The sequence below is a fragment of the Podarcis liolepis genome (assembly GCF_965112155.1).
Source record: "Podarcis liolepis genome assembly, chromosome: 14".
In the NCBI taxonomy this organism is placed as follows: Eukaryota; Metazoa; Chordata; class Lepidosauria; order Squamata; family Lacertidae; genus Podarcis; species Podarcis liolepis.
Genome location: NC_139569.1, coordinates 52022381 through 52049465, shown reverse-complemented (window position 1 = coordinate 52049465; position 27085 = coordinate 52022381). Strand labels below are relative to the sequence as shown.

The 27085-nt window shown below is 44.6% G+C and overlaps 2 protein-coding genes and 1 long non-coding RNA gene across 6 annotated transcripts in view; 1 reads left to right on the top strand and 2 right to left on the bottom strand.

Moving 5' to 3' along the window:
* Window positions 1-3121, top strand: part of LOC310693722 — a 155552-nt gene extending 152431 nt beyond the window's left edge. Inside the window, exon 2 of the long non-coding RNA XR_014519364.1 lies at window positions 2886-3121. This is a non-coding gene — a long non-coding RNA (uncharacterized lncRNA). The remainder of the gene's footprint in view (window positions 1-2885) is intronic.
* The window catches only part of TM2D3 (TM2 domain containing 3), an 84001-nt gene that overhangs the window by 9318 nt on the left and 47598 nt on the right, over window positions 1-27085 (bottom strand). The window lies entirely within an intron of this gene.
* On the bottom strand, window positions 369-26283 carry TARS3 (threonyl-tRNA synthetase 3). 3 transcript variants are annotated; one of them, XM_083475686.1, is made up of 19 exons: window positions 26066-26283; window positions 24640-24729; window positions 23043-23233; window positions 22474-22597; window positions 21172-21293; window positions 19871-19988; window positions 18128-18192; window positions 16658-16736; window positions 14098-14244; window positions 13197-13295; window positions 12104-12270; window positions 9385-9547; window positions 8464-8601; window positions 7710-7787; window positions 7504-7604; window positions 6510-6614; window positions 4883-4955; window positions 3098-3212; window positions 369-1929 (listed from the first exon to the last, which is right to left on the bottom strand). In XM_083475686.1, the coding sequence occupies exons 1-19, from the start codon at window positions 26189-26191 to the stop codon at window positions 1781-1783; spliced, it is 2250 nt and encodes a 749-aa protein (XP_083331812.1). In that variant the 5' UTR covers window positions 26192-26283; the 3' UTR covers window positions 369-1780. The 3 variants fall into 3 exon arrangements, with proteins under 3 accessions (XP_083331812.1, XP_083331811.1, XP_083331813.1); XM_083475685.1 differs by having other exon boundaries at window positions 25907-26201; XM_083475687.1 differs by lacking the exon at window positions 26066-26283 and adding an exon at window positions 24919-25850.

The window sequence follows — 27085 nt, the reverse complement described above, 5'->3', positions numbered from 1 at the left end:
TAAAGAAACACTTCAATAATTTGTCTAGAGGAATTGTGTCTTTGTAAAGTGCCACCTTTTTTTAAAAGCCAAGCAAACAAACACGTCCATATTTTAAAAGATGTAGCAATCAAGATTATCATTTTCTCAAATATGAAGCATGAAGTGCTGGTTTTCCTTTTGCCCCTGTGCAAGGCACTGACATATCAAATCAGTATTGTAGCTTTCTCTATGCAGGAACACTGCACATTTAAATAATAATAATAATAATAATAATAATAATAATAATAATAATAATAATGTATACTTTAAGGTACAATAGTGATAATTCTGACTTGAATGCATTATTTCAAATAAGAAAATTACTTATAGAAAAAAGAGGCAACTCATGCTGATTATAATGTAATTTTATTCAAAAGCTTCTATGTGGGCTTATTCATTGCTCTAAAGTGGGGGAAGCAACTCTAATTTGTCAGAGTTTGCTTTTTAAAAAATAAGAACACGTTATAAAGCTCAGTCCATCAGGAAGGTGCACACCCAGTGAAATGGACCAAACAACCTGTTCCGTTTCAATGAGGCTCCAGCAGGACTTCCTGATGGACTGTGCCCGCAAAGCGACAATGCTATGTAAATATGGAGATCTCCCCTTTGTGCTACACAGAACTGTAGCATAACCTTACATATAAGCCAGTTCTCGGCACAATGTAGAACTTGACACCAGTGAAAGGCTATTTGAGTTCCACACTTGGGAGTCACTCTTCACTTGACTGATGCATCATGGAGTCTTTTCCTTTCAACCCAGACGCTATTGTTTTGCAACATGACCTCTAAACATAAAGGCAACTCCAACATATTGATGAGAGAATCTAATATGAACAGGTGAGGTTGCCACAAATAAGATTGCTCAGACAGGCTCAAAATAACTTGCACACTAGCTCACAAAAAGTTGCATTTTGAGGATATGCTACTCTCCTCAGAAAGCAGTAGCATTAACAGAACTTCTGTATGAACCTCCCCAGGCCTTTCATTCTATGAAAGGGAGATTTGCTGTGTAATTTTGAAGTGTTTTTTTAAAGCAAGATGCCTGTGGTATCTAATAATGCTTCTTCTTTTTACAGTTTATACAACAGCTTCAAGGAGTTTTGTGTCACCTTAAAGACTAACAAATTTATTATGCTATAAACTTTCATGGACTACCATCAACTTCTGCAGATGCAAGAAGCTGATAACCTGAGTAACAGGTGTTGAGTTATGGTTCAACTTGTGCCATAATAAATAAATAAATAAAATTGTTAGGGATGCATTCAACTAAATTATATTCAGAGGAGACCCCTTGAAATTAATTGGCCTGTTAGTTTGTCTATTATTTTCACTGCATCTACTATGAGTATTTACAGCATTGTCAGTTTACAATTTTAAAGCACTAAAACAAATAATATAAAATGTAAACTGTGGAGAAGGCTCTGAAGTTGTCTTTGCCTGCTACCATCACATGATTCTTCCTTCCTGTACGACTAACCCTGAACACAACCCTAAGTCTTTAAGGTAACACAAGCCTCTTGGTTGTCTTTGCTACCCATCTGGAAATTGTTTCAAAAGAACCTGTATCACCCACATGTTTAGTTTTCTGAATGTCATGATATACTATAGCATCAAACTACTGCCTTGATGGACGGCTGCAGTCTGAAATGTACTTGCCAGGAAGTAAAGCCCACCAAGCACCGTGGAGCTAAATTCAAGGTGAACACATTTATGATAGAGCCAATATTTCACCTTTCAGTACACTCTCCATTAGCAATAACTAGAATTCCTCTTCTGCATGTAAAGTGTGTGATGCTTTCAATGCCTTTAGCTTTTCAATGGCAGATGTGACTGAAACTTCTCCATGGACCTTGTTGTCTCGTGTTCGCACATTCACAGCATTATTAGTTTTCTCCTTTTCTCCAACCACTGCAAGAAACAACGCAGAGCAATGTTACTTGGCACACAGCCACAATGCCTTGTACTGCGACAATGCTACACACTTACTCAATAAGATGTCCTACTGGATTCAGTAGGGTAATTTCTGAGCAATGCTGTGGCTCACACTAAGATTTATGAGGCCCATGAAAATCCACAGATGTACTTCTTCAGAATATATCCTGTGGCTATAATTTATTTACTCACATGAACTATCAATTCATGTACTTCTCTCTCAAACATATATAATTTATACACACAGTTTGTACTGCCTTCTATTGTGATGATGCTTTGGTCTCCCTTTTCTACTCTCCCCAATCAACAAAGGCCTTGTGCAATGACAGATTGTTACACTGCTCAATGGTTCAATTGTTACGAACATTCTATATCACCACTGGAGCTCAACAAATGCCTAGCAAGTTCTTATATCAAGCTACTAAACTCCGAGAACTTACAGCCAATAGTGGTTTCTACTGGCCAGTACTTACTTTGGAGAAAAAATTAGTAAAGCCACTGTTTTCCTACAAATTTACATGTTTCTGTGCCAGTGTGGTGTAGTGGTTAAGAGTGGTAGTCTTGTAATCTGGGGAACCGGGTTCGCGTCTCCGCTCCTCCACATGCAGCTGCTGGGTGACCTTGGGCTAGTCACACTTCTCTGAAGTCTCTCAGCCCCACTCACCTCACAGAGTGTTTGTTGTGGGGGAGGAAGGGGAAGGAGAATGTTAGCCACTTTGAGACTCCTTAAAGGGAGTGAAAGGCGGGGTATCAAATCCAAACTCTTTAATTAAAATCTCTGACCAAAAAAAGGAAAGTTAAATTCACAAGAAAACTTTCAGATTCAAGAAGCATTTGTTAGTACAGTTTTTCCCTAGGCTATGTGCTTTGCTCTTATATGTTTAGAAGCGCACCTTGCAAATAAACTATTAAGTAGCCCAATGAAGTCAGAGAAGAGCTAAATAGCCCCTGAACCTATTAAGACTTAGTATGTTATCCAAACATGAAAACTGGGGCAAGCTACCCTGAAACTGGCAGTAAATGAGGGACAGAACTTTTCCCTCTACCCAACAAGAACAACATTCTCTACTTGTGTGAACCATATTGGGTTTTTCATTCTGAGTAAGGTGGGAGGCAAGAATGATGAATGAAAAGTCATAGATACCAAAAATAAAATTATACTGAGCCAGTTGTGCGTTTCTTATCTTCTTGTTTAAGGTGCAGCTTTGATCTAGATCAACATCAGCCATGAATCCAGCTGCAAAAAAGTCACTGCAAATCTTAAAAAAAAAAAAAGACAATGTAAAAATGTGTTACATTTTACAATTTGGTAACATTTCTGTGCCAAATGATATATTCCGACGTATCTTGAGAAGCAGACTTTTCAAAGCTCCAAGGCTTTTCAGGGCAATCTGTACACTGAGAAACCTCTGCGTGTCTGCCACAAAAGCCCCTGCGTTGCAAGGTATATTTCTGGGGGATGTGTTCTAAATGGGCCCTCTCCATTCAAATAGGGCACCTACCACGTTATGTTGGGCCACATCATTGGCCTAGGTCTAGTGGGAGTACATTTGAGAAGCCTCCCTGTGGTGGTTCGTTGGCAGGGAAACTCTCTAAAGGCAAAGAAGCTGACCTTCTGGGAAGCTTGGTGTTATGTACTGAGTTGAATAGGATCCAAACTGCAGCAGTCTGATTGGTCCTAGAACAATAGGATCCAAATTGCAGCAGTCTGATTGGTCCTAGAACAATAGGATTCAGAATGCAGCAGTCTGATTGGGCCAAGAACAATGCAGCAGTATGATTGGTTGGCAGGAACCACCCAATCATGCTCCAGATATAAGTGAATCCACAACCTGATTGGCTTACAGTAGAATTCCAGAATTAACCAATCATGTGAAGCCCATTGTGTAAATAATGTATATAAAGCAGATACTTTGAGGGGTCTTTCATTCATTCATTCCTCCTCACCACTATGAGCTGAATAAAGAGCATGAAATCACTTTGCGACTCTGAGTATATTCCACTTGGCCATTATGATCAAACCTCTCAGCGCAGAAGGGTCATCAGCCCCCAAAGAATCCCAGAGTTCCTTGCAACACAGTTTAAAAACAGCTGCTGGGTAACACGCTTAGGTCTAAGTAACATTACTTACAGGCTTATGCTGACTCAGACCACTGACCCACCTAGCTCAGTGTTGTCTACCCAGAGTAACAACGGCTCTCGAGAAAAGGGCTGTGTTCCCAGGGCTACACAGTGATGCTGCTGATTTAACTGGGGACCTTCTGCAAGCAAAGCACATGCTCTGGCAGAAGGAAATTCCACAGAGTTCAAGGCAGAAGCATGCGGAGGGTTGTATACATGCAGCCTCTATTCCTGAAGTTCTAAACATCACAACAGTGAACAATTATCTCCTTTACGTAATATAATTTAAAAATTTCTATTTAAAACAAAAACAACAACAAAATACATGTAGGAAACAAAGTACAATTGCACAGCAGAGAGGCTGGAAACAGTAGGAGGGATAAAAATACTAGCAGCAAAGATTCCCAAGCCATATTCAAGTCTTCGGAAATGTCATTAAAGTTTAGCAGAGTGAACACTTGCAGATCTGAACCAACTTTTAAAAAGGGTACAACTCAGCTGAAAATTACGGTAATTCAGGATTTTATAACTATATATAACTACACTTGACCTTAGCCAAAATGCTGAGAAGCTCAGTAGTAGAGGATTTGCCTTGCAAGCAGAAGGTCCCAGATTCAATTTCCAGCATCTCCAGATAAGATTGGGAGAGACGAAGGCCTGAAAGGCTGGAGAGCTGCTGCCAGCCAGTGTAGAGAATACTGAGCTAGATGGACTAATGGTTTGATTAAATACAAGGCAGCTTCCTATGTTATACCTGAACAAAACCAAAACACTTCAGTTGTTGTGCAGTTGACACTTCTGCTCTTACCTGTTGAGCATATTCTTCACAGGTGTGACCGACAGGAACTACCATGACCTGCCGAGGAGAAAGCCAAAAGGGCCTGGCCAAAATAAGAACCTCAGTGAATATGCAGCTATTATAAACTTTTTTTCCACACAGCGTTAATCGCAGTTGCTTACATGTCACACACATACATGCAGACATACTTTGCATTATGGAAACGTTAAGTTCATATTGTGTCGTGTGCTCATGTTTGCACTACAAACTTCGTAGTGTGTTTCTCAGACTCAATTTACCGTATTTTTCGTCCCATAGGACTCTCCGTCCCATAGGACGCACCTAGTTTATTTGGGGGGAAATAAAGGGATTTCCCCCCCTTTATTTCCCCCCCAAAAGCAGGTCGGGGAAACAGAACCAGGTTGAGGAACAGCGGGATGACGGCGCTGCGCCTCCCTGCTGTCCCCCGAGCTTGTGGGGCTGGCCGATGTCTGCCCCGCGTGAGGGGCGCTCTGCTTCAGGGCGCCCCTCGTGCTGGGCAGCAGGCTGCTATCCGCAGCGTGGGGAGCCTTGCAGGGAACTCCTGCAAGGCTCCCCACGCTGCGGATGTCTGCCTGGCGGGGGGTGCTCTGCTTCAGGGCACCCTGCCCTCCGGGCGGCAGGCTGCTATCCGCAGCGTGGGGAGCCCTGCGAGGAACTCCTACAAGGCTCCCCACGCTGCGGATGTCTGCCTGGCGCGGGGGGCGCTCTGCTTCAGGGCACCCCGCCCTCCGGGCGGCAGGCTGCTATCCGCAGCGTGGGGAGCCCTGCGAGGAACTCCTGCAAGGCTCCCCACGCTGCGGATGTCTGCCTGGCGTGGGGGGCGCTCTGCTTCAGGGCGCCCCTCGCGCTGGGCAGCAGGCTGCTATCCGCAGCCTAGACATCCCTGCCGGACCTCCCGTAGGGCTGCCTAGGCTGCGGATGTGTTCCTGAAGCCTGGAGAGCGAGAGGGGTCGGTGCGCACCGACCCCTCTCGCTCTCCAAGCTTCAGCAAAAGCCTGCATTCACCCCATAGGACACACCCAGATTTCCCCTTCATTTTTGGAGGGGGAAAAGTGCGTCCTATAGGGCGAAAAATACGGTATATAAAATGCAGATCACGGGTAAGTAATTACTTGTGCAAGTAGTCTATACGCCCCCAACCATCTTGCATAAAAAATGCTTACCCTCTATGCCAACCCATGCTCATGCAGCACTTGCTTGCCAGCAGCCAGTGTTCTGGCAGAGTGTGTTGCTGGCGTGCAAACATCCACTGTGACAAAAGCATTTCACGGGGGGGGGGGATGTTTTATTGCTGGCTAACACCATAGGAACATTGGGCCTTATTGTTTTATGTTTGGAGCAGCTGAAATGCTGCTCAGGAGCTTCTGCCTGAGCTTCCACCCCAGCCGGGCACTTGGGGGGGGGGTTTAGATTACAACTCCCACCAACTCCAGGAAGCGAGGGAGCTGTAGTACAAAGCATCTGGAGGGCACCAGGGTAGCAAAGGCCGCATTGTGACAGGATGAAATTGTTCTAAAAACGGTATTTCTGCGAAAATTAAACTTTGCGTTCAAGACCACAGGGTGCTTTCTACTCTCTGCAACTTTCAAAACTGCTTCCAGTTACTGCTACGCACCATTTTCCACCATAGTTTTCTGCCAGAATGGCAATCATTCGCTCCACCGAGCCCAAAATAGCTCTATGGATTATCACTGGCCTCTTCTTGTCATCTCCATCTTTTCTGTGAAAGAATGGAAGTTAAAAAGTGGAAAAATTTAATACAAGCTTATCTTGATTTGAATCTGGTTTCACCCCTCTTTTACCAGAGTTAATTCTAGCACATTAAAAGGCATGGCTTCTAATTACATTACATTACTGAATTACAACTTCTCACAAGGAAGGAGTTGGGAAGAGTGCCATTTCAACAAGTTGCATCCCACTGACAGATCATACAACACTTTGCATCACCAATCTATTCTGAAAACCTTGAGGCTCTCTTGAGCCTGCTGAAAACTCTTCCTTTGTTCATGATTAGTTCTGTTTTGGCGAAAGAAGGATTGGCACTCAGATAATTTAGTTTACTGTTAGTACATATTATATTGCTTTAAGGTATTCACAGGTCTTTATTTATGTACTTCAGATTGTTGCAATCCTTACAACAATCCTCTGAAATAAGAGAGCAATTTTATCTCCTTATAGCACATGTGGTAGTCAGTGCTGATGTTGCTCACCTCAAATCAGACTTTGAGCTCGTCCACACGGGCCCTTGTCCTGTGCTTTCTAACCATGGGCCTGAAAGGTTGTGCCTCGGCCCCATCACTTTCCCCCAGAAAACCCGCACTTTGGTGATAAATCAGAACAAAGAGCAACCTCTGGAAAACATGATTCAGCACTAAACCATGGGTTTTCCTGGGGGAAAGCAGTGGGGCAAACAGAAGTGTGGATGAGCCCTTACTGTGCTCAGTTACTATGCCACACCAATGCTCCAGACATTTAAGCATTTCTTCAGCTTGTCACCTAGTACCTCCAAGTCCATTTACAGCCTCCTCTGATCCCTTGTTTCCTTGTTTTAGGCTCTACATATTTAAGCAGATCAGCTCAAGTCCTAAAAGACTCTTACGCAAACTTACCCCACATAAGTAAGATTAAATCTGATAGGTAGCTGGAAGTCAAGCTGGATAGTAGCACACTGATGGTACCGACCAATAGCATCTCTGATGTTAATATCAATCTGCAAAGACAACAATGGCAAAATTATAGTTTGGGCTTTGCCATTTATCCTCTACCTGTAGGCTTCAGTAAGAGCATGAGTACAAAAGCATGAATATTTACTAACCTTGGGACCATAAAATGCTCCGTCTCCCAGATTTAGCTTCCAGGGCTCCCCCAAGTCATCCAGGCTGTTCTGGAGTTGCTAAGAATAAATCAGAAGAACAGTTCTTCATTTACATTATCTTGTTGTATTCCTTACAACGATCCTCCAAAATAAATTAGTATTATTATCCCCCTGTTGCAGATGGGAAGCGGATAGTACTGATTGCGGCTCACCTGAAGTTAGACTTCTTACAGCTTAGCCCCCATGGCACACCAATGCTTAAAACATCTAACCATCCTCCGATCCATGTGTCCTCATGCTCTTCCTTGCTAGCTTAAATGCCAGAAATATAAGAACTGTTGCTATGACTGCTTCCGCTTCTACTTCTTATTTCTTACCTGTCCTTTACCATAAGGTCCCAAGGCAGGTTAAAGCAATTTAACAGTTCAAAACAAATTGGTCGGTCATTCACACACACACACACACACACACACACACACACACAGAGAGAGAGAGAGAGAGAGGGGGGGGGGCATTGACCAATTTGTGCAGGGGTTATGTCCCTCACCCCTGTCTCTGCCCACCTTTCCGGCCATTTCCGAGTCGCCATGATCATGTATCCATCAGATATTCATAAATACGTAAACACACACACACACACACACACACACAGAGAGAGAGAGAGAGAGAGAGAGACGTCTTATGGAAACTGCATAATAAAGGTGCCACACAAAGTTGCTGTGTTCTCTTTTTTAGAGTAGCAGAATTAAATTACCCTCTCTGCCTGGTCCCAGATCTCCTTTTCCCCTAGAAAGTTGACGGGCCTTGTGGAAAGATGTAGTTGGAAGGTAAAACCGAAGACAGCATATACAGACTGCAAGAAGTTCAAGCAGCCTTTCATCTCTTCTTCAATCTGAAATTTAAAATGCAAATAAATTTACAGTGGAGATGTGTGTGGGATGGGATTTAATGGGTAGGAGACGATGTAGTAATTGCAATCTATCCCTCCAGGTGCCCACATGTGTGGGCTGAACAGAGTTTTAAAATCCCATCCTTGGCAGCAAAATTAAAAGCATAGGAATTAGGCTGAAAAACCTTGATTTGAGCAAGTTCAGCTATGAAGTAAGGAGGGTTCCTCCTTTTCACCCTGCTTAAGAATGTATCATGCTACAACTCGTAAAAGTAGTTTAAAAATATTATTTACTTACTTTGTATGCACTGGTTTACAGCAAAGGCAGCAGTTAAAACTATGCAGGCACTTTTATTTACAGTATAACCAGCTAGCTTTGGGTATGTGCACAACCAACTTTAGAGCTAGAGTGAGCTGAGGCATGTCTGCATCTATCACCGGTCAAAGGAAGAGAAGGGGTGGAACAGGGAGTACTAGGTGCTCCTTCTTCTCTAGCAAAGGAGGGGAAATGACATCACACAGAGCCATCTCTGCTAATTGGAGTTCTATGGTCTGAATGTCTACCTATCAGCCTGTGGCTGATAAAAGTCTGTGGATTTAGTCCCTTCTCATGCTAACAAGCAAGAACATGCACAGGTTTGGTTTGGTTAGGAAGCCCTTTCACAACAGCTGCCGTCTATTTAGCGCTCAGACCACACAGGGACTAGTTTATCATGAACTGTTTTATCATTAAAAAAACAGTGAAGGCATCCCTCTACTGTGGCAACCCCAACATAAGTGCACTACCTGCTCCATTGTGCAAAAGATATGGGCATCGTCCTGTTGGAAGCGCCTGACCCGAGTCAAACCGCTTAGGGTCCCTGAAAGCTCATTTCGGTGAAGAACTCCAAAGTCAGCAAGTCTTAAAGGCATCTCCCTCCAGGACCGGGGACGATGGGCAAACATCAAGCTAGAGACATGAAATAGTTATTAGATCCAAGCATGGTTACTTGACCTATTTATTCACATGCCTCCTGTGTGTCCTGCCCTTTGTCCAGATGGGTTTTCCCACATTTTATCCTCACAATAATCTTGTGAGAAGGGCAAGCCAAGAGATGGTGACTGTCTCAGGGTCACCCAGTGGGTTTCATGCCATAGGGTCAAAATACCTACAATATGGAGATATGCAGTCAGTTCTCCTGACATTTTTAATTTTTTTATTACAGTTGCTAAACCAAACAATCCACTAGAAGACTTTTTGTGTGTAAAGCAAGAGTAAAAGACTCCAGATTTGACTGACCTAGTGGTGAAGGGAGAGGTTTGGTGGGATTTTTAAAAAAATGCTTCCCCCGTGCCATTTCCCCCACCTAAATCCTGCGCCCACCTGTCATTAAACCTTGCAGGCATGTATGTTTTCTCCATTGCAGAGTAATACGGGGGGGGGGGGGAGAGGAAAGCACACCAATGAAAGGTCAACCCCTGTAACAACACGACTGGTCTGAAGAAAAGTCCACCGCCGCTATTTCTGTTTTAATACAGAAGTGAATCTGTTGATAAGATGATACTTCCGAGTTGGTGGGTTGGTGACCTTCTGGCAGCCTGCTGCCGTCCATTACCCAAAGAATGGCTCTGGGCCCCACTTGCATTATCTGGGTGGACTTCAATGTCACTCTAACAGGACTGTTCTGTCAGCATGAGCATATCTGCTAGCCAGATGAAACAAGTTTGCCTCTCCTCCCTCTGTACACTGGGGTTTGGTGGTTCTTCCAACGCTCCAGAGCAGTGCTAGAAACAGAGATATGAAAGCTAGGAGCTAAATGGCACCTTAAACCTTAAATGGGCCCCACAATGGAGTATCAAGGTGTGCTTTTTTATAACAAGAATACAAAGCTGAAAAGGAATGAACTGCAGCTAAAAACTTATGTTCATTTATTACATAGTCTAGTCCTCATCTGAAGACTGCAAAAAACAAAGCCATACTTCCCATGCCCACCCCCCTTATATTCTTATGAGGGTCCCTTCTTCAGTCTTCAGAGAGTGGCTGGAAGTGGGGAGGCAGAAAAAGGTCCTCCTTTTCTTCCAGCAGTGGTGGTTTTAATCTGAAATCTTAGGTTCAATACTGCACCCAAAGCTCAGAAACTGCTCAAATTAATGAAATTCCATCACAGAACATGCCTACAACAAGGGGAGTTTCGAACGCTACTCCACAGCAAATCTGGAGAGAAGCAGGGGTACTGACTAGAGGGAGCCAGCAGTAAATCACATTGAGCCAGTTGGAGTTAACTCTTTATTAGGAAAACAGGATCTGCCTAGGAGTGTCAGGCCTAATGAGCACAGCAATTCAAGTCTGGCAGGTCTTACCCCCTGCAGCAATTGCTGAGACTGAAGGTCCCTGCCTCCCCACAGCTGCCTGTCCCCTCTGTAATCTACGTGAAGCTAACTTCTCTGCCACCTCTTCATGCCTCTCCTGGTTCTTGGAGGCTGGGGGGAGAGGAGCTGGTCGTAGCAGAAGGGAGAGACACCCGTGCCTCTTCACCAGCCTGACTCCTCTCTGCCTCTTGCCCTCCCTCCTCTTCAGCTTCTGCCTCTGATTCTGGACTTCTTCTCACAACGCCCCCCTCACTAAGCCTTGTTACCACTTCTGCTTCTAACACCTCCCCTTCCCAGTCTTCTCCCTCTGACCACCCATCACTGTCCCACCACCCCTTTCCGGGCTCTGAACCTTCTTCCCTTGGGGGTTCCCCTGCTGGCACCTCCCACCATCCCTCTGCATCCAGCCAGTCTGCAACAGGTACGCGGGGGGGGGGGGGGAGAGCCCTGTTGTGCTAGAGGGAATCCTGGCACTGGCTTCCGCTAGCACATCTGGTTTGTTGAAATTGGCCCTCTAAAAAACCAAGATGCTGGAGAGCTGGAGCCTCACCCACAGCCTGTCTTGAAGTGCACTCAGCCAAGCAGAAAAGGGGAGGGTGTAATGCGGGGGAATTAGAAAGGGGGACAGCTAGCAAGGAGACAGAAGAAAGCAAGAGGGCACAGGGGCCAGGAGAGAGAGAAGGCACACCCTCATAGAAGTTTGGCCCAGCAAGAGATCTTCTTGAGCAAAGGTGGAGAGTATTTTCAGCCCAAGGGGTCACTTTCCCTTCTGGGGGCCACATAACAGTGGTGGGTGTGGCCAGAGTAATATGTAAAAGTTACATTTGCACAGTAGTTCCTGCGCATGCGTGCACACACACGCACACGCGCCTATCCTACAGGGGAGCCAAAGTGTTATTAGAGTTCAAGGGCCCAATCCAGGCAGGAAAAAACACTCAAGCAGCGTGTGAAGCAGGGCCTGTAGCAGATGTGGCTGAGGAAGAGCTGTGGCCTGAGGAAGAGTCCCAAAGGCCAGAGAGACTTGGAGGGGCCTCACCCCTGCTCTTGAATGCGCATGGTGTCCCCCCCATTACGACTTATTTTTATTTAATCCAAACTAAAATAAATTTCCAATAGTTCAAAATAATTGGGAGTAATTATGAAAAGAACCACAAACCAGTGTCCAGGGCAGTTCATTGGCTTAAGGGCAAACATTTCCTTCTCGGCCTCAAAAGAGAACATGTTGTCACTGTAGTGCTGCCAGTGGCCAGAAGCCTCCCACAGTTTACTGTTGTAGATATTAGGAGACACAACCTCTGTGAAGTTACGCCGGTGATATTCTTCCTGCACAAGGAAACCAAATTCTTAATAAGCAGTAGGCAAACACACACAAACCAATTCTTGCTCTTTAAAGTATTTGCATTATTAATGATTTGATTTATTCTCAGCCTTCACCCTAAGGTCCCAAGTCAGGTCACAATTTAAAGTACAGTACTAAAAACGCTACTAAAAAACTAAATGAAAAACTAAAATGGTACTAAAAAACCACATCAAATGCGAGGTAGAGGTACATCCTTGTCACCTTAATTTATACCACACTTGCAAACAGGAATAGCCTTGCTGATCAGACCATTTAATAAGCATGTCGATACTTCTACACTCAAAGCTCATACCTGCTTAGAATTTATAACGCTTTTATCCTACCCTTCCTCAAAAAGTGTTGAGAGGGTGGGTACACACACTCCAAATTTCATCCTCACAGTAACCCTGTGAGGCAGGTTAGGTGAACAGATGGTGACTGAGCCAGTATTACGCACTAAGCTTCATGGCAGAGTGGGAATTTAAAGCTGGGCCACTCTAATCCCTGCCCAGCACTTGCTCTTCAGTGGCACCGCCTACAAAATGTCACGGTTTGTAGAGTTCCTGCTCTGGGCTCCAGCCCATCAGCCAGGCCACTTTCTAGAATACTCCATTCCGCACCCCAACAGCCAGCCAGCACCTTGTAGCCTCTGAGCCTGCTCAGACCTCACTGGGCTGTCCTTTGGAGTCCCCCTCTTTAGGGTTTCTTTTCTCCTATAGGTTGTTTTGTACTTCTGAAAGCCTCAAGCCAGCTGGTATTTGCTTCTTCCAGGTGGGCAACACTGTTTGGGTTAAATAAAGATCCAGGCCACAACAACCATATAATTAAATAAATAAGTAGCAACCAATGTCCATTTCTCTGCAGGGAAAAAATATTTTATAACAATTTCAAATTAGTAAATGTCACTTACTTTGATAAAATCCATGAGTATATTATAGATAAAGGCACCTCTGGGCAGAAAGAAACAACTTCCTGGACTCAGTTCATGGAAGAAGAAGAGTTCTTGTTCCTGTATCCGCACAATCAAACATCAGAAGTTAAAAGAAGACAGAAATGAGGCTTCTGGTCTCTGCAGGGAAGTCCAGAGATTCCTGGAATCTCGGAAAAAAAGGTTTTGAAAAGATACTGCTGTACATGGGGATGGGGGGGGGGGTAAAAATGTTCTTTTTTACTAATGTTAATGTGGAATTAAATTGTGAAAAAGAATAAAAAATATTTAACAAAAAGAAGACGACAAAATCATTATTCTGTGCAGTCATGCAATGCAAACATGTCATTCAACTGACTTATTTTTCTACAGTGAAATCAAGCTGGCATGGAGGTGGATTTCCACTCTCTGCTGTCAAAAACTTTCCCTTTCAGCAGCACCTTGCAAGGTGCTTTGAAATCCCTACTTCAAGACTTCAATATATATTGCATATGGGGTCAAATTTGGCCCTCAAGACAGATCTGGATAAGAGAGCCAAAAAGGTTCCTCCTCCTTGCTTCTCTTTTAATCCTCGTGTCAGAAAGCTGCTTCACACTTGAACACAGCTGCACAATGCTGGACCGCCCATTGTTTCAGTCTTGAGTCAACCCCCACTCCTGAAAACACGGCAGCTGTTCTGCAGTGTACACTTTTAGCAGTTCTAGGGAACCAAAACAATAAAAGGACTCGTATGTCACATTAAAAACCAACATTTATTGCTGCATTTGTTGCATATGTATTGCATCTGACAAAGAAACTAGTCCACAAAGGCTTCTGCCGCAATAAATCTGTTAGTCTTAGATAAAAAAGGTTTCAAAGCCAAGAGAATGCATACAAACCATACTTTGCCAATTTTCCTGTGATCACGATTTTTGGCTTCCTCCTGGACCTTCTCCCACTCTTTCATCATTTTGTTTTCCGGAAAAGATATTCCATAAATTCTCTGCAGTGTTTCCATGTCAGCCTTTCCCTCCCAATAAGTGGAGGAATTCTGTTGTTGAAAGAGTTACCCCAAATATAAGTACATTGCAAGAAAAAAATGTAACCTGAGCCATTTGTGGGAAATAAACCATCTCAGATTGCCCAGTAATTCCTTATGAAACTAAGCCTGCAATCCTGTGCATTATTTACTTCTGCTTAAACCCCACTGAATACAGTCTGACAGTGATATTCCTTCCTTTAGGTCTCCTGCTGCCCCCATATGCTTGGAACCTCCTCTGAAAGCACCTGTGAGATGCAGCCCCTCTCCCTCCAACCCACCTTTTCTGCAGGGAAGCTCAAAGAAGCGCTAGGAGCGACCAAGTCACCAGGGATCCCATCTGCCCAAATAAATTAGTGGCTCCCACCTACTGAGGTGACAGGTGTCCCAAAGGTTACAAGAATACCTAGAAGAAACCTTCTGCAGCAGACACTAGCTAAAGGTTTACAAAGAAATTTGTCACTTGAAGCTTTTAGGGTTAGATCTTTTCTCTCAGGCTCACAAGTTGATGTGAACTCAATTCAGTAAATAATCATTTAAAAGGTTTGATTTCTTTATTACATGAAATGTTAATAAATATTTCATTTCAGTCTGCTCAGAATCAGAGACTCTGGTGAGAACTCAGTTGAGATACTCCAGTGGAAGAGGAGTGGTGGAAAGAATTTTGGCTTAAACCACCTTCTGTCTGCTCAAACAAGAGAAATCTCACTGAAGCCAGTTCATGGCTGGTACTTTATGCCTAGGCAGCTTTCATTTACCTTGTGTGGCCAGCAGCTCACCCATGTGCTGGAGGGGTGTTAAATTAATGGCACCTATAGAGACATGTGGGACGCGGGTGGCGCTGTGGGTTAAACCACAGAGCCTAGGACTTGCCAATCAGAAGGTTGGCGGTTCGAATCCCCGCGACAGGGTGAGCTCCCGTCCCTGCTCCTGCCAACCTAGCAGTTCGAAAGCACGTCAAAGTGCAAGTAGATAAATAGGTACTGCTCCGGCGGGAAGGTAAACGGCGTTTCCGTGCGCTGCTCTGGTTCGCCAGAAGTGGCTTAGTCATGCTGGCCACATGACCCGGAAGCTGTATGCCGGCTCCCTCAGCCAATAAAACGAGATGAACACCGCAACCCCAGAGTCGGTCATGACTGGACCTAATGGTCAGGGGTCCCTTTACCTTTATGTGGCGGGACTGCCCTAAGGTTGCAGAATTTTGGTGTAAATTCTTCAGTGACCATTTCTTTAATTACAAAAGACAGTAACTCCATCGCCTTATTTATATTATTGAATCACAGAGAAGGAAGCAGATTTACAAAGTAAAGAGCTTAACTTTACGTTTATTAACACTACACAGGCAGCTTTCGCAAAATTTTGGAAGACATTTGGTTTGCCTACTTTAGAATACTGGTTTACAAAAGTATGGCAGACAGTCCTCCTCAAAAAGATTTCTCATTAAACTAAAAGTACCCAGAGGACCAATTACAAATAACTTTTCTTTTGCCAAATGGTATCATTTTATTTCATATACAAATTAGGAAGCTCGTGGCCAGATGGTTCTTTCGGCATATGCCAAGATATGGATCTTGTGATTCCAAGAACAGAAAGTGGGGTTCTTATATTTGTTTTTCATAACAAGCCAGCAAACATAATGATAAATGTATATATATCATAACTCTGCTATGACCAACCGTTTATACATATATACACTGCAAGTTTCCCCCCCTCCTGTTTGTGAAGGTACTGGTTATTATTTGCTTCTCCCCCCCCCCCCGTTTCTCTTTGACCCTGTATCTTGTTTCTTTCTATTTTCCTTAAAAAAATCAACAAAAGTATTTTGAAAATAACAAAAATTCAGTGGTTTACACATCAACCACCACATTCAATTCTATCAATACGAAAAGTCCCCACCTCAAAAAAACAATGTTTAATATACAGTGGTACCTCGGGTTAAGAACTTAATTCGTTCTGGAGGTCTATTCTTAACCTGAAACTGTTCTTAACCTGAAGCACCACTTTAGCTAATGGGGCCTCCCGCTGCTGCTGCGCCGCCAGAGCACAATTTCTGTTCTCACCCTGAAGCAAAGTTCTTAACCCGAGGTACTATTTCTGGGTTAGCGGAGTCTGTAACCTGAAGCGTCTATAACCTGAAGCGTCTCTAACCCGAGGTACCACTGTAGTTATAGGGATTGCAAAGCTGAGGCAATATTATTATTTGTTTGTTCTGAAATAGAAAAAAGTGTTTAAACAGCCAAGCAATACAACAGCCTTTGGAAGATGTGTGGACCGTCACACAGTACCATACAAACTGCATTCCATATTATTTGAGGTACAGCCCAAGTTTACTGCGAAGCAACCCCATTTCAACACAAGGGAGCTTACTCCCTGCTATAAGGGTGTTTCACTCTTGAAAATCCTAATCTTTAAAGGGCTTGCTTACCTTAAAAATCTTTAAGGCCTTAATTTTTCCAGTATGCCTCACATGAGGGCCTCTGCATAAGTCAATCAGTGGACCACACCTATCAGAAGATTATAAAGGTTAAGATGCAATTAGAAAAAATCAGGTTCCCAGTTCATTTAAGTCTATAGCCAATCAAAAGGTAATCCACTCTGAACTTTGTCACACATGCAGTTGTGTTAATCTGAACTTTTTGCACTTAAAATGAACCTGAGGCATCACACCAAGCCATGGTTTGTGCTTCCAAAAATGTAACTGGGAACCAGGCTTTGTGGCTGCTTGTTGGCTTTTGTTTTGCATCCTTGCAGTGCTTGTTCTCAGGTATGCCCCTCTCCATGGCGCAGCAGCTTCTAAGGTGGAGCAACAGCTTATAACTACAGCTTTTCAATTCAGACAGTCCAAAATACATCTCAAAACCACTGTCTACAAAATCCACCTCAAACCAAAGCTTCCATTTCTGATTGCATTGCACAAACTCTTGACGTAGGGATCATAATGAATCTTTTTTATGCTTCCCTTTAGCGTGATGTATATGAACCTGTATGTGTATATTGCATATTACAGATTACATGTTTAATTGAAACAAAAGAACTTCACGAAACTGCATTTACAGTGGTACCTTGGGTTAAGTATTTAATTCATTCCAGAGGTCCGTTCTTAACCTGAAACTGTTCTTAACCTGAAGCACCACTTTAGTTAATGGGGCCTCCCGCTGCCGCCGCACGATTTCTGTTCTCATCTTGAAGCAAAGTTCTTAACCTGAGGTAATATTTCTGGGTTAGTGGAGTCTGTAACCTGAAGCGTCTGTAACCTGAAGCATACGTAACCCGAGGTACCACTATACTGATCCTTGCCTCACTTGAACCTCCTTTTGTAGAGTTTAGATTGTCAGATCTGTGCAGCAGCAACCTGCCTTTTGCTTACCATAATGCACCATGTACACTGATGGTGTGATCAAAGAACCATCACAGAATTGTAGAGTTGGAAGGGACCTTGGGGGTCATCTAGTCCAACCCCCTGCAATGTGGGAATCTGAGTCAAAGCATCCATGCCAGGTGGCCATTCTGCTTAAAAACCTCCAAGGAAGGGGAGTCCACAACATCCTGAAGGAGACTGTTCCACTGCCAAACAGCTCTTACTGTCAGAAAGTTTTCCCTGATGTTTAGTTGGAATCACCTTTCATGTAACTTGAAGCCACTGGTTTGGGTACGGTACTACCCTCCAGATCAGGAGAAAACAAGCTTGTTCCCTCCTCCATGATGTATGTTATAAGCAGTAATAATAAAGCAACTATGTTCTCATTATATATACAGTATATATTTTTTTCTAAATTTGAGCATATAATTTTCTCTCAAAATTTAAAACTACATACGTCTTACAAATGCCTTCTTCCTAAGAATTTTAAAAAATAGCACATTTGAAAGTTTGAGTCAAAACTGTGCATCCTTTTACCTGTACACTGTAGTTGTTGGTGTGTCAACCTTGTCATTCAAAATTCGGCATTTAAACTGGTTATACTATGCAGAAGAGGAGCAAAAAGGTAAGGGAGGAAACAAAATGAGAATTTGAATTTTCTTGAACAAGCATGAAGCCATATACTAGCCTTCTGCAACCTGGTGCCCTGGAGATGTCACACAACTCTTATCACCTCTACTGAGTGTGGCCATTGGTCAGGCATGATGGGAGTTGCAGTCTGGGCTGCCTTATTCTGGCAGACCACTGGCCTACCTCACTTCCAGCAGCAGCTCCAGGGTGTTACTGTTGAATCTTTGTGAGCATCTTTTCAAACTCACAAGGTGTCCTGCATGTTCCTCTGCGTGCTCCACTCTGAAAGTTGTCAAGCCTTTTGTGGAGACAATCACTGATGCAATAAACTCAGCTCATGCCCATGGTTCAGGCAGGAAGGTTTATTGCCCGCTTACAGCTTAATGGTTCTGTACATCACTGGCCCATAAACCAGTCACTAGCATGCTGCTAGGACGGTCTGCACCGGGAGATGGTTCTCCCCCTCCCAGCAGGGAGAAGAGGAGAGAGAGAGAAATGAGCAAACGCAGCTCTTGACCTTAGTCTCTGTGTCTAGGCCCAAAGAGACACTGTGCTTCTGACCCTGAAGCCACCTGCTTCTAGATTGTTTACATTGCACTGTGCAGATAAGGAATGGCTACTAGTTTCCGTTTCACATATACCTACAGTTACTCCATATCCTTTTGTAATTGAAAATGCCAGAGATTGAGCCTAGGACCTTCTGCCTCTAGAGTACGGTCCCTCCTACATTCTTATTTAAAAGGGGCACAGCAGCCGCCTTATTGTGCAGCCCTTGCAAGATTTCTGGATGCCTTGCTAAGAGCTTCTGGACTTCTTTCTTCAGACATAGCCTGGGAAGATTGACACTCCTACCAGCCAGAGAGTATGTTATGAAACATGCAGAGGAAGCTAGACAGGGAAGAGATGGTTTGGCTGCATATTAGCTATATTAAGCACAGCTTCTTTCAGGACACAATTTCATCACGAATTAAAGAAGATGGTGAGGTCACCAGGGCCAAAGTAACTGCAGGCTAAAGCAGTCTCCTGCTTCTCAAACCAAGAACTGCTAACAGAAGCTTCTGCTCTGAAATAACTACAGGCTTAAGCTACACACGGCCACTCACGGTGACTTTCTCTTCCTGCCCCAAGCAACATTTCAGGGGAAAAAGAGACTTTGTAGGACAGGGCTACGGAAGAGTTCTGTGGGCATGTACCTGATATGCAGAGCAAGGAGCATAAAAAATAGTTTGCAGCCTCTTGGGCAGGGAAGAGGAAACAGACAACTGAGAAGAAAACACTATTATCCCTAGAGTGGGATGGGGAACCTGTGGCCCTCCATAAGTTGGTGGGCTCAAACTCCCACCATCTCTGTCCACTGACTATGCTGGGAGGAGGGGGGTTATGTAAGCTGGAAGTCCAACAACGCTGGAAGAGCCCCAGGTTCCCTATCTGTTAAGAAAGGAGAAAAGCAGCATTGAAAATATTTCCCCCTTTCCTGCCTGCTGTGGCCCTTGCACCCCTGACTGTGGAAAGTCAATGGCTTTAAGGGAGTATCTGCATTTACATGCTGTGGAAACAGCCAGCATGAGCAAGTACTAGTCTTCAGATTCCAAAGTTCAGAGCAATGTTTGCAGTGGATGATTTTGAACATTAGCAAACCCAGAGACTTACCTTAAACATATCCAGCAGGATTTCTTTGCGAACTTCTAGCCTTTCAAAAGGCTGCTTCTCTTTTATGATGTTTTTACACAGATTCTCCAGGGTTGGAAACTCTGTACTAGATACACCTCTAGAAAAAAGAAAGGCCAATGATCTTAAAGTAAAAGAGCATGTAGAGCAGCATGAAAGTTTATCATCCTCCATTACAAGCTGAAAATCCTATGCAGTTCTTTTTTTCACCATTGTATGGCAGTTTAAAGAAGATGGTCTTATTTATGACTAAAGTTCCTTTAAATTATAAACATGCAGCACAGCCCTAAGCATGTCTACTCAGAAGTAAGCACTACTGAATGCAATGGGGCTTCCTCCCAGATAACTGGGGTTAAGGTGGCAGCCTTAGTTTCTATACATTTAAATATATAAATAATGATGCATTTAAAGGGCAAACATTTTAATGAGCAATATAGACTTTTAATATTGATTTAATCATCTTGGATTTTGGGGACAGTGGCAAGGTTGATGTTTAGACACCAGGAAAAAAATTGTTTATTTCCACATCTGTATGACCATTTAGCTCGCTTAGCTTTACTCTGCACACCTTACTGTGGTATGTTGTATTTTTGTTCTGGAGTGCCTTTGATCATTGTAAACCACCTTGGATACTATTGTTGGAAAAGCAAGATATAAGGATTTTAATAAATAAAATACATTTTAAAATGTATGCAGTCAAGACATTCAAGTGGCAAAGCTTTGCCTGGGCTACCATCGGAGCCTGCAGGTGGGGAGATTTTGCATGCGTCAATTTTCCCTGGAAAAAAAAAATAGCTCCCAACACACAGGAAAAAATAGCATGTCAGCAAAGAGTATAAGCTGGACCCTTTCCTTTCCCTTTTTAAAAATGGTGCCACATGGTTGGACAGAGTATGCAACTATTCCAACGTCCCGCCTCCAGCCTCAACTGATACTCTCCACATCTGCACCACTTGATTTTGCTAAGTAAAGCTAATATTGTCTAAGATTTGCTGTATAAAAATATTGGGTTCAGCCAGCTTTGGAGTATGAAATTCTATAACCAATGGTTCTTTCATTAAGAATAGTCATATTTTGCCTCTACATTTCCACTGGTGAAAGGAAATGCAGGCACAAACACCTCCTTTGCAGAACACATTACGGCTACTGTGTACTGATGCTGTGGTGAAGATAGTAAATATTCTAATGTAGTTTTAAGGAAGAGGTTACATTAAAACCCAAGTTTATACTTCATTTGTGCTATACCAACTCCAAAATGCCAACACTTGTTGACAAAACAATACCTGTTTTCAATGTACATGTCATAATAAAAACCATTCTCAATGGGAGGTCCATAGCACAAGCATCCACCATAATAATTTTCCATTGCTTCTCCAAGAATGTGAGCACTAGAATGCCAATAAACCTGCATGCAAAGATAAAAAATAGATCATGAGGCAATTGATTATTAGTAAGTTCCCTATTCCCCTCACAGATAGATTAGAGCTGAGCAACACACAATCAAATATTTACGTTTTCCAATATGAAACCTTTGCCTGTACCATGCCCCATGTATCAGAGATGGGCAGATTTCACAATGTGTTCCCCCACCTTGAACCCTAAGGTCCATCAACCAGAGCCAGATGAAAAATGTTCACTCACAGAGTAGAGCCAATCACCTACTTGCCACCTTGAGCCAACTACTGGGATAACATGTAGATTTGTATATCTGAGTTGCTTCAGATCAGGGGTTCAAACACAGAATTAGCTAGCAAAAATACCTGATCAAAAGCAATCTCTTAGCATTCAAGTGTTGTAGGTAAAGAACAACAAGGTTGAGATAGAAAATTATCACCGCAGATTATTATTTTTTGGTTACTTTCAATTTTACTTGCTAAAATATTAGGGATCAAAAACTCCAATCAGCTGCACATCACTCAGAGCTCTATTAGTTGGTCCTGATCTACCTGACCCATGCCATGCATGATCACCTGTACATGGTTAGATACGGCTGGCTCACATCCTAGTCTACAATATATAACCTTTTACTTCCATCATCCCTTCTCTATTTCCACACTGCTGCTATGTGCCATCACCATACTAAATTCCACAGAGGGGACCTGGCTGCCACTGGCTGCTGGCATCTGGGTGAGGAGAGGAGCGGGCAGTATGTGGACTGTGCCTGCTGTTGTCCCCTGGCAAGCCCCAGCTCAGCCTCTCAGTGCCAGCCCCAGTCTGGGCAGCATCGCCTCTGAAGCTCGGATGCCTGGGTCTCAAAAGCACCAGGTGAGGGAGGAAGGTGGTGCCGCCTCTGATGGGCCACAGGCTCTCGTCCTGGGCTGTCCTCGGTTGACTCTGGCTTCCTTCTCACTGCCCACGCTCCTGGCGACATACCAGTGAGGGGCAGCCTCCCCCAATATTTTACTGAAGTTGGTGCCATTGCCAGGCAGCCAGTGGGAAAGCCGGGGGGGTGCTGGCCTGCAATGGCACCCACCTCGTTCCGGCTGAAAAAAAGCCCTGCCTGTACAAGGATTTCCTTTGCTGGATCAGGACTTTTGTTTTCAAATTATTTTACAAAGAGAGAGATAAAAAAAAAGTTTACGTACAGCTTGAGCTTCTTCACTATCAAAGGTGAGCAGCTCCAAGGAAGAGTCTCTTTCCATCGGCCGATCTAAATCCCAGAGTTCCCCATTCACTTTGGCTATGATGGCATTATCAGCAAGTCCACGACTAAAGAGAGCAAAGGCATGCTAAAAATGTTACCTCTAAAAAACCTGCCAGAGATGTCCTCCTTTTGAGGCCATCAAACTTTTAATTCTACAGTTGCTGAGAGATGGGCTTGATGGTAGGTCAGAGAGAAAGGTACAGATGTTAAAGCTTAATTGTACATAAAGTAGATGTGCAAAAAAGATAGTTTAAGCTTTAACTTGCACACAAAGTATTTTTAGCATTTCCCCCTCTCTAATCACAGCTATTATATATTTCTTTCTACGTGCTTTTTTCTGTGTGTACATGCATACATAAAATCATTAATCCAACCCCCTGCAACACAGGAATTCTGCCCACCACCATCCCTGGGTGGGCTCAAAACACTATCCTTCTGATTAACAGCCAGACACACTGACCCACTGCGCCATCTGAGGATGACAAAAACCCTGTCTGCAAGGAAAATTACCTAATTCGTAGAGCTAGCTGATGTGGAGTTGTTTTCCAGGATTCCGCCTCCATCTTCCTCCCATCAACAAGAGTGATTTTGATAGGTCTGCTTTGGCTGGATGCTCTGGAATCAAGGAGAGCATCGTGCTCTTTCTTCAGTGCTTCATATAACTTCAGCCTTTCTTTGATGAAGCTTGGTTCCTGCTGTAGCTGTTAAAAAGTGTGCAGGGCAGAATGTCAGTGCAGGCCTTCAACACAAATAGGGCATGGAGAACGCATGTGAAATATTAATATTAATATTATTAATAATAATATCTATATGTCACCCATCTGACTGGGTTGCACCAGTTACTCTGGGCGGCTTCCAGCAAACTATAAAAACAAACTAAAACATAAATCATTAATAACTTCCCTATATACTTCCCTAATAACTTCCAATGGGAGCTGCACAATTGCATGGAAGCTCCCATTCACTGCAAATTCCCACCACCAATCACTTTCACACCTTTTCTAGACTGTATCAATAGTAGCTGTAAACACATGGGTCAGAATCGTGAACAGCTTGGACTTCATTTGACATTTCCAAATGACATTTCCAAACTGCTGTAGTTGAAAAGGAAAGTCATTATTTCGTCTAAAAGTGGCTTATATTGTTCCCTGTCAAATGGCAATGGCAAAGGCAAAAATACAAATGTGAGCTCCAGCCTACATGCAGCTCCCATCCTCCTATATGTGTAGCTCCTCCGGACCATGATATAGAATCTCCTATAACTTTCATTCTAGCTAAGTGATAACTCATGCCTTCTTTTTAGCTAGCTGGTCCTTATATTGGACAGCACTGGACATTCGTAAAGCTCATATGTTTTAGGGTTAAGTTCCACAGAATAGAGCAAATGCCATTTATTGCTGCTCATCTTCAAGACTACTTACTGAAAACTGGGAATCTGCAGATAATCATAGTCCACCTCTTGAAATCACAATTTGTATTGTAGTGGTATCCCTGTGCCTGGGTTGCAACCGCCTCAGGCTGTGCACGGAAACTACTCCAAGCAAAAGACCCAAGACTGGAGAAGAGGGTTTGATCCTTTCCTCCCAGCACTGTTTTCCTGATGACTTCTATGCACCCAGCAGTTACTCTTGAATCCTAAAATTGTAGAACTGGAAAGAACCACAAGGACCATTGCATCTAACCCTCTGCAGTGTCAGAATCCTTTTGCCCAACTTGGTGCTTGAACATACAACCTGAGATTAAGAGCCTCATGAGCTAAAAAGAGAATCATAGAGACCACAAGGGCCATCGAGTCCAACCCCCTGCCAAGCAGGAAACACCATCAGAGCACTCCTGACATATGGTTGTCAAGCCTCTGCTTAAAGACCTCCAAAGTAGGAGACTCCACCACACTCCTTGGCAGCAAATTCCACTGTCAAACAGCTCTTACTGTCAGGAAGTTCTTCCTAATGTTTAGGTGGAATCTTCTTTCTTGTAGTTTGGATCCATCCTTTCTTGTAGAGGAAAGTTAAGGTCAAGGATCCCCACTGTCTCATCTAGTCAGGCACAACAGAGACAAAGACAATACCAAGAGTGGCTACCTGGACACCCTAAAAAGTTCACATACCTCACTTCTACATCCATCAGCAGCTTGACTTTCCTTCTTCTCCCTTTTATGTTTACTCTGGTGAACAGCAAGGTTTGCATTGGGAGGATCCTAAGTAAAGAAAAGGTAGAACTACATTATATAAAAAATTTTGCCAATCCAAATGCCAGAATTAAAGTCAAAGCAAAAAAAGGGGTCAGAATTAGTAATTAAAAACACAAAGACTGAGAGGGAGTCAAGGAAATTAATTTCCAAAGCTCAAATCTCTGAACTGTAATGCCAATTACATTACTAAAGTACCATGTATTCTAGAGATACTGTACTTCAGATCAGTCATTAACCATTACAGGGCCTGCTGTGCCTGTAGAGATCAATATGGAAGAGACATGTTATTGCAGCTGGGGAAGATAAAGGGGGTGGGGGTGGATATGTATATAATGTTATAGGTTTTGGGGGGCCCTAAACCCTAGAAATTAATAAATGGTAGGATTTTGATTAATTGGGATGTAGATGAAAGTACAAGCTGCAGAACACTGCCAGACAAGGAATGCCTGGGCTGGCCTAGCAAAGAGAAAATCTGTTAACAGGACAAGATGGCCCAGGGAGATAGAATTTGCCAAGGTGTGTTGGAGATGACAGGAAGAGAGGTTTTGAGCAAAGTGTTCTGGGAAGAAGGAGAAGAAGGAGGAATAAAGAGTGGGATCCATCTTGGGCAGGCTGGGGGCGAGGCCTTGGTCTCCAGGGCTGCCCTGCTGTGGGGGTCAAGCCCCTCTTGAGAGGACCATGCTGTAAGATCGGGACTCCCTCCATGCACACCAAAGGTGTAAATAGGGGAATAAACCATCATTCTCAAAGCCACCACAGTCTCCGCCCTGTCTCCATTCTCCAAAGGACTGCAGACCCCCAGGGAGCGCCCGGACCCCCAGAATCTTGCCGCGGCTCGGCAGAGGGGGGTGGGGGTGGCGCCCCACTTTTGTAGCAATAATCCTGTCACTGTTGGTATGGGATTGCAACCCTTGGAAGCAGGTGCGCGCCCCCTGCCCGCAGCTCCAGCTGAAGAAGCAGAAGGGAAGCGCCGGGACGCCGCCCTCCTCTCCCCGATGCTCCAGCCGAGAGGCCGGCCTCGCCGGGGGGCGCCAGGTGACCCGGGGGGGGGGGCCCTTCCCGGCAGGTCCTCCGACGGGAGCCCCAGCGGACCCAAGGCGCGCTTGACCCGAACGGGGCTCCGCGCTCTCCCGGAGCGGCCCCTGCCCGCCCGCCCCCGCCAGGCCGCCTTCTCCTCACCCACCTGCGCGGCCGCCCGAGGCTCCGGCTCTGGCCTGGTCCCGGCGCGGGCCAGCTCGGCTCCGAGGCTCCGCCGCAGGTGCCCCAGGCGGTAGCGGAGCTTCTCGTTCTCGGCCCGCAGCGCCTGCAGCCCCGGGCTCGCCTCCGGCAGGGGAGGCCCGGCCAGGCCGCCGTCCGGCCAGCGCTCCGGCTCCTTCAGGCGCGCGATCTCGGCCGCCAAGCAGCGGACCTCCTGCTCCTGCCGCGCCAGGCGGGACGCGACGCCCTCGGCCCAGGCGGGCGCCGCCATCGCCCTCGCCCTCGCCGGGAGGAGGAGGAGGAGGAGGAGGAGGAGAGGGAGAAAGGGGCGGCGGCTTCGTCCTCCCTCTCGACATGTAGAATTCAGACACGTGGGGTTAATAAATTCAGTAGATGAGGCAGGACGAAAAAGAGAGAGAGATTCTAATGCATAGGATTCTTCTTCTTCTTAATATTAAAGAATACATTCCTTATTTGAGGCTGATACCTGTTCCTCCCATGAACACAGGGACACCCCAAGGAAAAGGGGGACATTCCGGGTTCAAATCAGAAACGGGGGTGATGTCTGTAAATCTGGGACTGTCCCTGGAAAATAGGGACCCTTGGAGGGTCTGGAAACTTCAGCTGGCGCAAAAGGCAATGGCCAGATTGCTCAGCAGAACAAGACGGTGGGAGCACCATCCCACCCCCCCAGTCCTGCCCAGCTGCTTCTGGGCCCAATTCAAAGGGCTGCCTTACGGGGCTGAGGACCTCCCTGCCTTAAGAGCCGCCTCTCCCCAAACAGACCACCCGGACCTGCGCTTGTCCTCGCAGGGCCTTCTCTACGTCTGCCCCGCTGAGACGCTCGGAGGGCGGCAACAAGAGGACGGGCCTTTTCTGTGGTGGCTCCCCGATTGTGGAACGCTCTGCCCAGAGAGGCTCGCCTGGCGCCATCATTACTTGTCTTTAGGTGCCAGGCAAAACCATTCCTCTTTACCCAGGCCTATGGCCATTAAATAATCTGAGCCTGCAAAAGTATGGGAGAGTGGACTGTTAAGATGATTATTTTACAATTAAGCTATTTGTCAGTATGCTTATCACTGATGTTATGTGATGTGTTTTTAATGTTGTACACCACTCTGAGATCTTTTGATAAAGGGCGGTATATAAATTGAATTAATAATAA